Here is a 12,042-nt window from a genome sequence, read left to right as displayed (position 1 = left end):
GGTCCACGCTGATCCTGCGTGATCTGCCCTCCATCCTGAGCTTATTTACACCTTCAAAGACCGTATTTCCAAATACAGTCAAGGTTTCAGGCTGGGGAGTGTTGGCCGGGGCTCCGTTCAGCCTGGGACACCTCGTCAGCTGCATCTCTTGACTTCCCGTACTCTCTGCTCCTCAGTTCCCAAATCCACTGGCATCTCTCTCTGACTTCTTTCTTGGCTTTTGCTCTCGCTGTCTGCTCCATCTGGAACACTGGTTCTCAAACGTGGCTGCACATTGGAATCACTTGGGGAGTTCTTAAAAAAACAGCATGATGCCCGAATCCCACCCCAGAAACGGCAAGTCTTTCGGTCAGTGGTGGGGTCTACGCACGGAGACTTCTCAGAGGTCGCCCGATGATTCTGCTGTGCTCTGAAACTTGGGACCCTCTGACCTTTCCTCCCCTCCTTCTCCCATCCTCCGGTCACTGGGTTCACTCCTCCTCATCCAAGGCCGCCGTTCACATGGCCCCTCAAGGAGGATGCTTGCCCTGACCCCTCAGGGTATGGGGGCCCCCGCTCTGTGCTGACAACCCAATTTACTTGTCAGTCTCTCTCAAGTAAGGACGGAGACCAGAGGGTGTCAGCCAGGGCCTGGCACATAGTAACTATCTCTAGAATGTTTGTTTTAAAAAAAAAAAAAAAATAGTGACAACAAGCATCTCCAGGCTGCCCGGCGGGAGAGAAAGGCAGTGAAGAGACAGAGGGGGGCTGTCCGCAGGTGCAGAGGGTCTTGTCCTGTGAGAACCTTCCCGTGGGCTTTCTCCTTGCCCCGCAAAGGGGCATCTCTGTTCATCGAGTTTCAGAAAACACCGAAAACAGTTTTCCACCAAGTCCTGCCCACTCCTAGCACAGAATGGAAATTCGCTCTGCTCCTTTTGCAGGGCCTGGGGGTGGGGGGGGGGGTGGGTGGGTATATGATGGGGACCAGCACCTGGATTTTCTCACAAGCTCTTTTCAGTCTCTCCCTTTTTGTGACATGGCTGGGTTTTACTGAAGTCTAATTAAGATACAATAAATCCTATTGTATTGTATCTTATGAAGATACAATGTGTCTTATCTGTATGAAGACACGCAGACTGCCTGTCTTCAGCTGAGTGATTTTTGACAATTCACCGTACCTTGACTCAAAACGAGACCCAGGACATTTCCTTTCCTCTTGGAAGGGCCCTCATTCCCCATCACTGCCTCCTCCCCAGCCCTCCCCCCCCCGCCCCCCCCCCCCCCAGGCAACCACTGTTCTGATTCCTATCACCATAGATTAGCTTTGCCTGTTCTGGAACTTCATGTAATGGAATCATACAGCATGTACCCTTGTGTCTGGCTGGTTTTGCTCAGCACAGTGGTTTTGAGACAATGTTGCTGTTATGGTGTGACTCAATAGTTTATTCCTTTTTCTTGCCGAATGCTATTCAATTGTGTGACTATACTCGACTAAACAATAATGATTGTTTATATACCATTGATAGACATTTGTCTTGTTGGCGGGGTTCGGGTGCTGTGGAGAAGGCTGCCGTGAACCTTCTCGTTCCGGGTCTTTTGTGGACAAATGCTTCCACTGCTCTCAGGTAAATACTTGGGAATGGAATTGCTGCATCGTGGGGAAAGGATGTGTTCCAATTTAGGTATTTCCTAGATCATTTTGTACTCTGGGCTAGAGTGCACGGGCGTTCTGTGTGCCGCACGTCTTCCCCGTTGTTTGATTTTGTCAGTCTTCCTACTGGTAGCCATTCCAGGGAGCCTGAGGTGTCCCCCCTTGTGCATAATTTGCATTTCCCTAAAGACTCAGGATGCTGAGCTCCAGTTTGTGCGCTTCTTGGCTGTTTCCATGTCTTCTTTGGTGAAGTGTCCGTTCAAAGCTTTTGCCCATTTTCTACGGGGTTACTCAGATTTTTATTGTTAACATGCAGCAGTTGTTTGGTATTGCGGATAGGAGTCTTTTGTCAGATGTATGTACTATGAACATGTTCCCCAGTTCGTGGTTTGCCTATTTATTTTCTTATTTGTGTCTTCTTACGGGCATCGATATTTTATTTTCATGAAGTCCTAACTTATCATTTTCTTTTCTTTTGGGGTTAGTGCTCTTTGCATTCCCCCAACAAATCTCTGTACCTGTCTGAAGGAAGCAAAGATAGTCTCTTATGTTTTCTTCTAAAAGCTTTTTGATTCTGGCTTTTGGGTGTAGGGATACACTCCATCTCAGGCTAATTTTTGTGTATGGTGTGAGGTAGGGTTGAGGTCTATCGTTCACCATCTGGAAATCCGCTTGTTTCATATGCCCTTTTCTGCAAGCAAGAGCTTGGAAAACCCAACTGTGTTCCTTCCCTCATCCATATGCCTTCACTGCTGCAGCTCACTCTCCTAGGTCTGGCTTGGGAGACGGGCGATCATGCAGCATTGCTTCATGAACGTCCTTAGGATCAGGAGGACCAGCCTGGCATAGTCCCTCATTTGCTTCGTGAAAGCAAGAATGCTTGACTTGTCCACCTGCTTCTGCCAGAAGCCGAGAGGACCCACATCATTCCTGTGAGCTTCTTAACATGGATTTTTCCACTTAGAAATATATTTGGAGTTCATGATACACTGTTCTAGGCACTGGGGATAAAACAGTGATCAAAAGAAAGTCTTGGCCCTCGTGGAGGTCACATTCTAGTGGGGAAAACCAACAATAAACAAGTAATGAAAACCATCATTTCAAACAGCTAAGCATGATGATGAAAATAACAAGGACCATGTGTTGGTGAGTTGGGGGTGGGGAGTAGCAGCCTTGGGTGTGCTGATCAGGGGAGACCTCTTGGAAGAGGTGGCACCTTAAGCTGGGCCTGAGTGGTGGGGGAGCATGGCCCAGCTGAAGGATACGGTAAGTGCAAGGGCCCTGAGGCAGGCATAAGCTCCGGGTCTTCAGGGAACAGAAGGGCAGCTGGGGAGGCTGTGTGGAGTGAACAGGGGTCAGGAGAGCTCTGAGGTGAAGCTGGGGACTCGGATTTTATTCCAAGTGAAATGGGAAGCCTGGAGGTCTAAGTAGGGCACTGACATGATGGGATCTATATTTTCAAACTTGTTTATTAGCACAGTGCCTGGTACACAGTAGATGTTAATAAATACTTGAAAACCAAAGGAAGGAAGAAAGGAGACAACAGGGACCTGGCAGGGAAGAGGTAAAGGAAGAGGAACAATGATCAGCCACCTGCTGTGAGTCCAGCACTTTCCATGATGCTGCTGAATCATCAAAAACACTGTGAACTCAGTGTCGGTTCCCATTTCACAGCTGGGAAAACTGAAACACGGAGAAGTTGAATAAATTGCCCGTGGTCACACAACTAGTAAGGGAGCAAACCAGCAGTGACATCCACATCGTGCTGGATCTCAGGACACCAAGGTGGAGTTACATCACGAGAGACGGATTCCTTTGGGCCGGAACCCCAAAATTGGCACCCTCTTCCACATCAGGAGACCAGCCCAGCTCCCATGGCCATAGAGTGTCTCCCCTGAGCTGCTGTAGCAGTAAATCTTGGGTAAAATTTGGGCATTGGGCAGAAGGTGGGTAGACCAGGCCTTTGTCAGCCCATGCTTTCCAAGGAGACTTCTAAGCAATTACCAAGAAGCCACATTTCAGAAACACCAGAAACCTACGTGATGTGGAGAGGCGGTTTCAGGTGGTGGTTTGGTCTGGGCCTGGGCTCAGATCCTGCCTCTGGCACTTAGTGGCTATGCAGTCCCAGGAAGTTCCTTAACACTCTGTGCCTCAGTTTCCTCATCTGTCAAATGGGGAGAGTAGTCGTACCTATTTCTTGGCCCTTGTGGGGGTTCAGTGCATGTGTGTGTGCATCATACGGAGGTACCGGCTGAGAGCACAGTAGGGTAAGTGCAGTGCCCCCCCCGTGGAGTGTCCCACACGAGCTGTTTGCCGCCCTCCTCCTGGCCCCGCAGAGCAGCTTTGCTAACGCCTCTGTCTGCCCACACCCCACTGCTGAGAAAGGACCTGGGTGGTTATGGGGCTGGTGCAGTGGGTGGGGTGGGGTGGGGGTGGGGCCTAGGGGGCGGGGCCCAGGCCGCTTCTCTGCCCATGGATGTGGTTACCTGACCGAAGGTTAAGGCCCCTCACTGAGCCAGGTATGCAGGGCCAGGGAAGGCAAAACCACCCTGATTGGAAGTCTGCGGTGTCCCCATGGCTCTCACATGTATTAACTTGTTTCCAGCCTCCCCACGGCCTCGCAAGTCTCACCTTGAAGATTTGGCTCAGTTCATTCATTGAGAAGCATTTATTGATGTGCCAGTGAGCGTCTGAGGCGTGAAATGCTGCCCCCTTGGAGCTTCTGTTCTCGCGGGTTGAAGTTCTGAAGCGTTTTGTGATTTGCTGCAGCCGCGTGGCTGGCAAGGAGAGGGGCAGAGCTGGGGGGCGACACCCGTGTCCTTTTGTCTGTCCAGCCTGCCTGGGTCCCTCAGTGACCAGAAAACTCGTCAGTCGAATGGAGGGTTGTGCAGCCCTCAGGGAGGGTCTTGTTATATGAAGATACGTGCGAATATTCTAAAGGGGCTGACTCTTAGCACATTGGAATGGGAGAGTGATTATCTGAGCAAGAAGGAAAGGTCACAGCTCCCACCAAGGCCTTAATGCTTTGTGGGTTCGGTGAGGTGAGATCTACTGGCCCCGCAGGGTAGATGTTACTGCTCCAAATTCCATATGGGAAAGCTGAGGCCGCCTGAGGTCCAGAGTTAGAAGGTGGTTGCATGCACGGCAGGCCCCATGTATCTGTGCACACCGTACCCCACTCCCGCGCGGTGAATGCTGACAGGTCTCTCACAGAAGTGAATCCCACACTCAGGGAGCTCACCTCCCACTTCCCGGGGAAGACCTGGGAATCGCCGGGGCAAGGGCTGAGGGGCCCAAGGGGCTGGTCTCGGGTGAGGCCTGAGTCAGCACTGTATTCTGAGCTGGGCCAGGCTCACGGCCAAGGATGGCAGCCTGCTGTAGAGACAAGAGGGGCATAGAGTAGGTGGAGCGCTGCGGCCAAGGGTGGCCAGGATGAGACTGATGGGAGCTCCCCCCCCCCCCCCCCCCCCGCCCCGTCCCTTGCCTGGGCTGGCTGGCAGCTTTCCCTCTGGGAAAGCCTTTACTGAAAAGCGGCCCCTCAGGGTTGTAGAATCCCACAGTCTAGGTTCAAATTCTGCCTGTCTGCCTTAACTTAGCTGGGAGCTCTCAGGCATATCCCTTCTCCTCTGGGAGACTCAGTGCCCCCAGCTCCAAAATGGGAATACTTCTTGCTTAGTGGTCTCATGAAGCTTAGCAGTCAAAATAAATATAGCTAACGTTCAGTGAGCCTGACAAAATACTACACGCTTCCCATGCATTGACTCATTTAATTGCAAATAGCCCTAGGAGGTTGGTACTATGATTATTCGCATTTTATAGGTGAGAAAAGAGAGACACAGAGAGATTGAGTGACTTGCCCAAGGTCCCAAAGCTCAGAAGTCACCAAGCTGGGCTTTGAACTCGGGCATCCACGTGGCAGCATCCTTTTATCCACGACCCTAAATTACCTCCTCAATGTGTGTTTTATAATATCAACAAGCACATATATGTGAAGTGCCTGGAATCCGAGGCACTCTCTATGGAGGCTGTAATTACTCGCTATTATGAGCCGAATCCACCCACTCTGCAGAATCAAATTTCTCTGACCAGTCTCTCCTGCCTGTCTCCTGAGGTTTTTCGGGTAGATCGTAATTCTTGGCCACACACCCCAGTGACGGGGCGAATTGTAGACAGGCAAGCAGTAATGTCGCATTTCCAGGCTGACTCAGGCAGACCTGCAGGACCCTGAGCCGGTGTGGATTTCCCCGTTCTGCTCTCCATCAGCCACTGTTGCTGGTCAAAGCAAACACCCGAACTGGTTAAACCAACAAGTGCCCTGTTGATTCAGAGCTCATAAAACCCAGGAACCCCAAGCCCCTTTATGATGTGCCAGAATCTGGGAGCAGGGGGGAAGCCTGGGGAAGTCTCTTGGTGAGGGCCACCTAGAAGCTTACGCTGAAGCAGAGGGTTCTAGACTTCACGCACAGGGAGAGCCGGGCCGTCAGGATGGCTTGAAAATGGTGGCCCCTGGTTTGGATAGAGCAGTGCGGGGTGGATGGTTTGGATGGTCTGGAATCTCTAATGGTTGAAAGGCCGAATGAGAGTCAGCGGGGGCTGATGAGGGTTGGTGCACGCAGCTGGGCTTCTTGCGCCTGAGCCGTCTCACAGGCCCTGGATGGTGTCACTCCAATTAGCAGCCATCGGTGTGAAAGGTTGCATCAGAGAGAGAGAGAGGAGGAAGTGGACCCCAGGAGGGTAATTTTGGTTGCTGTTTGCCTCTCTTCAGTTCCTCTTTTCAGAGGCTAATTGGATTTGTTTGCCTTACCTCTGGGCTCTCCCGAGGATGCCGGGGCATCCCCTGGAGGAGGTCCCTTTGTTCTCAGGTGGCCTCTTAAGTGTCAAAGTTGGCGCTCAAACAGATGTGTGTAACAAGTCGCCTAGAAAGGTTGTTACTATTGCACGTACTAGGAGATCTGGGTGCAGGAGATCGAGGGTGTGGCCTGAGCATCTGCATGTTTATTAAGTGCCTCTTCCAACCAGGTAATCGGGCTGCAGGTGACCTGGGAGCCTTCCTTTGAGCAACTCTGGCCGTCGAGGTTGAGAAATCTGGTTTCTGGTTCAGGATCCACCAAGAACAACAGCGACAAGCTCAGTAGCGCATGTAGGCATGTGGCGATGTGGTGGGCACAGCTTTGGTGAAATGCAGAATCTAAGACAGCAACACCTAGCCTGCACCTCGTGCATGGAAACGGCTCGAGAAACTACAGGGTCTAGTATCCCTAACCTTGCTGGCTGAAATTTACTGAGCCATATACACGTTTCGTGAGTTCTCCCGGGGAAGCCTCGAAACAGCCCATGAGGTGGGTCTGTGAACCGTTGCAGCGTCCAGATGGGGCACCAGGCTTAGAGAAGCCCCACGCGAGGATCCCCTGAGCTGGGACCAAGGGCTCACCTGCGCTGGGCCTGCCCCTTGAGGGCGCTGAGTGCCGAGCATCCATTCCTCTGCCTCTAAAGCGGCGTTAATAGCATCCTCCTCGGCGCTCCGGTCGGGCTGTCACCAAAGGGTTTAAAAAGACAACGAACGAGAAAATGTTCTGAAAAGGGCTAAGCAAGAAGTGGCATTTTGAAAGTTGACGGTGCTAAAGAGTCATTTCTGGAACGGTTACCGTGTGCTGGGCACTGGCTGAGAGCTTTTGTCTTATATTAGATGTTTTCTTATTGCGATAAAATACACATAACAAAATGTGGCATTTGACCCACGTTAAGGTGTACAGTTCCGTGGCATGGAGGAACTCGTGATGCGCTGCCACCACCACCATCTAGTTCCAGAGCTTGTCCGTCCCCTCCAAAAGAAACCCCGTACTCCTTGGCCCTTACTCCCCAGACCCTGGCCACCACTCGTCTGTTTTCTGTCTCAACGGATTCACCCATCCGGAACGGTTTGTAGCCATGGGATCCCAGAAGAGTTGTCCCTTTGTGTCTGGCTCCTTGCATCTAGCATCACATGTTCAAGGTTCATCCACGGTGTAGCCTGGATCGTGCTTCGTCCCTTCTCATGGCTGAATTGTATTTCTCTACAGGTCCGTCCATCCGTGCATTGATGGATATCTAGATTATCGATATTTGCTATTTCACCACGTGTGTACTGCCCGTACCCGTGTTTACACGTGGTATGCTCTGTCATACTGCTCATACCAGACCCACGAGGGCAGGAACGGGTAGGGTTTTCCCAAGGAGGCATCTGTGATCCAGAGAGGCGAAGTGACTTGCTCAGGGTCACACAGCAGGGAGGTGGCAGATGCAAGACTCGAAACTGGGTCTTTCTGACCACAGAGCCCAAGCCGCAGTAAACTGGGAATTCTCCTTTGGCTCCTGGGTTCTGCATCGTCCTGCAACTGATAGTATGGCAGATCATACCGGGGGGGGGGGGGGGGCACTGGAATTAGGGTTTTTTTGTTTTTTTTTTTTTAAATCTCTGCTGGGATCCTCCCCTCAGAGCATTGACGTCGGAACCTCTGGAACAGTGGTTCTCAACCAGGGACGATTTTGGCCCCCTCCTCCCCAGGGGCCACCCAGCTTTATGACTAGAGGCAATTCTGGTTGTCCACAGGGGAGGGGTGGGTGGAGGCCAGGGATGCTGCTGAACATCCTACCGTGCACAGGATGGCCCCGCATCAAAGGCTGCTCCGGCCCCATGGCAATCGCACCCAGGCTGAGAACCCCTGCTCTAGGATTAGGGCCTGGGTGTCAGTATTTTCTAAACTTCCTGGCTCCTTCTGATGTGCCCTCAGGGCCAAGAGTGCCTCTCAGACTTGCTAGTGCATAACAACCGTGTGGATGCCTTGTTCCACTGCAGACTTGGGTTCGGTGGGTCTGGGGTGGGGCCCGAGGCTCTGCATTTCTGACAAGCTCTCAGTGATTCTGGTGCTCCCAGCCTTCACCTCATGTTTGGGACTGGAGAAGAGACAAAAGTACAGGGAGCTGGGCTGGACTCCCGTTCTCTCTCCTTAAATTGTTGCTTAAAAAAGAGTGTTTTCCTTCAGATAAGGAGAAGGTGTGGGAAATGCAACTGCAGCTGAGGGAGAAAAAGGTGTTTGCTTGAAACTTCGGGGCTTTGCAGGGAGACACAGTGAAACTGCTCCAGGAAGGAACCCGTTGTGTTCACAGCAATGCACGGTGATTCACAGAGCAGCCGTCCGGGCCAGCCTCCCACCCAGTGCTGAGAGTCACGGCCACGGCTGGCTCATCCAGCAGTGATGACTCAGGCTTTCCACCTGCAAAATGGGAGGGATGGCTCCAGCCGCCTCCCCACCCATTCCTGGGGCCAGAAGCCCCCAGCTGCCCCCTAGACTCATCAAAGGCAGATCTTAAAAGTCAGGACCTGCTTTTCCAGGCAATGCAACTGCTGTTTTCACTGCTAATAAATCTCCATTTGTGGCAGCTCAATTAGGAAGTCATACAAAACTCTTATATTGAAAGAAGGGATTAATAACCCGACCCATGTGGGAGAAATTAGCAGCTTCTGCAGAGAGGCCTTTTTACTATGTACTCTTAACTGGCAGCCCTTTGGAACAACACTGGCTAGCTGGTCCCCGGGCTGAGCCGGGCATGGGGCGAAACCAGCAGGGGATCATTGTGAGTCATTGGGTTGCACTTTCAAGGTGAGGTGTCCGGGAGCCTCTGGCTGGTCCACGGTGGACTCCTGAAGTGTTGCCAAGGGCATGGTTGCTCCTGAAGGAGCCGGTTTCAGGAGAGATGGAGGGGGTTGCTTGGCCACCTGGAGGTGCCGGCTGGCCGGGAGGGAAGGGTTAGGTTTGGGCCTCAGGCCTTGTGCGGCCGCTGCCTGCCATAGCTCCCGGATGGGGAGGGCCTCGGGCCCCTGGCACAGAAAGGGCTGGCCCTCGGCCCAGTTCTGGGGCTTGGGAGGGACGCCAGGAGCTGGGGCTGACTCACGAGGGGAGGACCAGCCTCTGCGGCCCACGCTGCTAAGGCGAGGCCTGAGCAGATGGGCCCCTCTCGCTGGCGGGGACGTGTTCCTCACCCTGCCTAGGAAAGGTGGCTGGAGAGGGTCTTCACTCTTTTCCTGTAGCCTGACCTTCCGAAAAATCGGTGGCTGGCTGGAATGTCCAAGGGATGGGGCTCTGGAGCTGGACAAACCAGCTTCTGAGGATTCAAATCTAAGTCCTACCACACACCCTTGGCCAAGGGGTGACCTGACTTCTCTTAGCTTGAGTTTTCTCCCTAGGCAAATGTGAATAATTTTAATCCTTCCTCCAAAAGTTGCTATGAGCATTCAAGTAGATCATCGTGGCTCAGCGCTTAGCATAATAGGACTGTCTTGTTTCTCCATCTTTCATTTATCGTAGACACAGGGGAGGATATAGGCATATGTAGAGATCGATAGGTGGGTATATGTAATGTATTAAGATATACTGAGGTGTATCCACATCGACCTCCATCCATCAATCCTTGCATCAGTCCATCCATCCTGAGTACCCCCTACTAGGTCCGAGGCACTGTTCCCGGCCCTGGGCTTACAGCAGTACACAAAGCTCCTTCCTGGGGCTTACATTCTAGTGGGGAGAGATTTGGAAGACAGGTGAACTAATAATTCAAGGATAAAGGGGAGAGGAAGAGAGAGACACACAGACAGGGCGGGGACTGCTGTTTTAAACCTCAAGGCGGGAGGATGGAGGGATGGGGTAAGGAAGCCTCTCGGAGAAGGGGGTGGCAGAGGAGAAACCTACAGGAAGTGAGGAGGGGAGCCACACAGGTAATCAGGAAGAACTTTCCAGAGAGGGGGACTAGAAGGTGCAAGCGCTCAAAGATAGGAGTATGCGGGGTGTGTTTGAGAGACATTGAGAACATTCTAGAAGATTGGCTGGAACACAGTCGAGGCAGTGGGGTGGGGGTGGGGGTGTCCTAGAAAATGAGGTCAGAGAGGTGATGGGACAACATCATGCTGCTTCGAAGACCCAGTTTAGGATTGCCAGTGAATTCCCAAGCGAGTACGTCTAAACCCTGCAGGAGCTGGGTCCTGGCGTTTAGCAGGCATGATCCCTCACGTGTTTGTTGACATCAGTGCATGAGGAGACAGTACTCTCTGGCAAAGGGACTCTTATGCAAAAGTTGATTTGCCCTTTTTTAAAATAAAGATCAAATCTCATTCGCTTTGCCTCCCTATAAAGAGAACAGGCATCTATCCCTTGATTCACGAGAACGAACCGTGCTGTTAGAAGCAAACTAGCCCAAGTGACTTAGGGCACTTTTGCAGGAACGTGGCATTTCCAGAGTTCGCAGTTGCCGGGGCCGATGGCTCCATGTTTGCCATGACCACAGGTGACAGAGTGGGGGCAGAGCGTGTCTGGTTGCCGTGAAAGCAGAAAGCCCCTTTTGAGCGGACTTCTCCCTGCCATCCCAGTGACTTCTCTTTCTCTGGCCCTCAGCCCAGCGGTCTGCCCACGAGCTACCCATGGTGGAGAGACAAGACATCGACAGCTGCCTGGTTTACGGGGGCCAGCAGATGATCCTCACCGGACAGAACTTCACGGCCGAGTCCAAAGTCGTGTTTACTGAGAAGACCACAGGTCAGGGGGCTTTTTGAGCTCTTTCATTGTCTGCCAGCACCGTACCAAAGCACCACCTTTTTTCCTTCCAAACGGCACTGATTGGGGGGATCAGTTCTGTTGGGTAGGGCTTTCTAGTCTGCTCTTTTTACTCACGACGAGAAGCTTCCCAGACCTCCAGCAACTGATGTCGCTACAGTTCATGGTGGGTGAGTGTACCATGATGTGTCTTAGCTGGTCCTGGGTTGTTTCGTTGGATGATGAGGTTGACCCCCACCCCAAACTCTTTTTATTTTTTTTTAACTATTTTTTTTTTTTTTACATAGGCAAAACTTTTCAACTTTTTACTATTATCCAAAAGGGAGGCCGTTCAACACGGCAAGTAAGTTTGCTCTGGCCCTGGGTCTCCCGGGTGCAGAGGCCCGGTTTGCCACTTGCTTGTTCTGTGATCTTAGGGGCATTACCTCCCCTTCTGTGTCTTCATTTCCTTATGTACAGAATGATGATAACAAAGGTTCTTGCCCCACAGTGTTGTCAAGAAGGCTAACTAGGTTAGCACATGTTGAGTAATTGTAAGAGCGCCGGGTTTCTCATGGGCCGATAAACATAAACTACTTACAATTTTATGACAAATTGTGCTGCAATGAATCTTCTAATGCTTGTAGGATTAATTAATCTTGTATACATGAGTGTCTGTCGTTGTGTACTCAGGGTTTATTCCTAAAGTGGGATTTTGGATAGTCATTTCGAGAGCTTTAATCACCTTCCAGAAATCTACAAATTGAAACTTCCATCAATACCATGTCAGGAATGGTTTCACCTCATCCCAGAAGTGCCATTTTTTTTTAAAAATTAAAAAATACTTGC

At 51.6% G+C, this 12,042-nt stretch overlaps 1 protein-coding gene across 5 annotated transcripts in view; it reads left to right on the top strand.

Moving 5' to 3' along the window:
* NFATC2 (nuclear factor of activated T cells 2) overlaps positions 1–12,042 on the top strand; it is a 137,545-nt gene that overhangs the window by 65,725 nt on the left and 59,778 nt on the right. For all 5 annotated transcript variants that reach the window (XR_003612581.2, XM_028125194.2, XM_028125191.2 and 2 more), the window contains exon 6: positions 11,056–11,196. Coding sequence is in view for 4 of the 5 variants with exons in the window: in XM_028125194.2 (XP_027980995.1) it covers positions 11,056–11,196 (141 nt within the window). In the remaining variant the exon portion in view is untranslated. The remainder of the gene's footprint in view (positions 1–11,055; positions 11,197–12,042) is intronic.

Source organism: Eumetopias jubatus, unplaced genomic scaffold (assembly GCF_037043125.1).
Source record: "Eumetopias jubatus isolate StellerSeaLion01/CBP00866 unplaced genomic scaffold, mEumJub1_p1.0 scaffold_9, whole genome shotgun sequence".
Classification (NCBI taxonomy): domain Eukaryota; kingdom Metazoa; phylum Chordata; class Mammalia; order Carnivora; family Otariidae; genus Eumetopias; species Eumetopias jubatus.
The sequence above is the reverse complement of the archived record's forward strand: the minus strand, read 5'-3'. Positions and strand labels throughout refer to the sequence as shown.